The 831-nt window shown below is 54.9% G+C and overlaps 1 protein-coding gene across 1 annotated transcript in view; it reads right to left on the bottom strand.

The window, feature by feature from the left end:
* Positions 1-302, bottom strand: part of CELF6 (CUGBP, Elav-like family member 6) — a 31,604-nt gene extending 31,302 nt beyond the window's left edge. The window contains exon 1 of the mRNA XM_015559569.1: positions 286-302. Within this exon, the coding sequence (XP_015415055.1) occupies positions 286-302 (17 nt within the window). The remainder of the gene's footprint in view (positions 1-285) is intronic.
* Positions 303-831: the final 529 nt, after the last annotated feature.

Genomic DNA, 831 nt, shown 5'->3' with positions numbered 1-831 from the left:
AAGAGGGTGGGGCGGACTAAAGGGGGCGGGGCCGTGGGCGGGGCAGGTCCAGAATGAGCCGGTGGGAAGCGGGGTCTGGCTTGAGGTCCGGGTCCGGAGCTCTCTGGGCTCCCGCCCAGCCCGAGCTTTCCCGGAGCCGAGCCCTGAGCTCCACACTCGTGATTGGTGACGTCAGGCAGCGGTCCTTGGAGTCTACGCAAATAATTTGCATAATAAGGCAGCAGCGACCAATCAGAGCAGGAGTTGACGAGGCTCTGCTGGGGGCGAAGGGGCTGCTGGACTCACGCGCTCCTGCTCGCCATGGCAACCAGACCTTCAGATTCCCTGTGAGTGTGAGCGGGCGTGGCCGTGAATCGCGCGTGTGCGCCTTGGATCGCATGAGGGGAAGTCGCTTCGTCATGCGTGGTTATGTCTGTGGGAGTCGTAGTTACCCCCTTCCTCACACACTGGCACACACGAGCACACTACCTGAGATGGTTATTACTCTTCTCCATTCCCACTGCCAAGGCCAATTCCTCGGAGTCATCCTACTCCACCCCATCACACCTCTCTCTGGTGCCTACAACCATTTCCTTACCCACGAGCGTCAAACACGTTTGTCTTCCCTGAATCTCCCCCCCGCCCCGTCCCCCTTTTTTTTAATTTTAAAGAAAAAAGTTGAATAAAGCAAAAACACTCCTTGAACACCGATTTCTCCTCAGGAGAGTGAGGGAACTTATATTAGCCATATGATCAGATACCTGGTTCATTCCAAATTTGTGAACTAAAGAGTGCTATCTACCTTTTCTGGACAAGAAAGCTGAGGGTCTGAGAGTGAAGGAGATTTAGATC

The sequence above is a fragment of the Myotis davidii genome, unplaced genomic scaffold (assembly GCF_000327345.1).
Source record: "Myotis davidii unplaced genomic scaffold, ASM32734v1 scaffold930, whole genome shotgun sequence".
NCBI lineage: Eukaryota > Metazoa > Chordata > Mammalia > Chiroptera > Vespertilionidae > Myotis > Myotis davidii.
The sequence above is the reverse complement of the archived record's forward strand: the minus strand, read 5'-3'. Positions and strand labels throughout refer to the sequence as shown.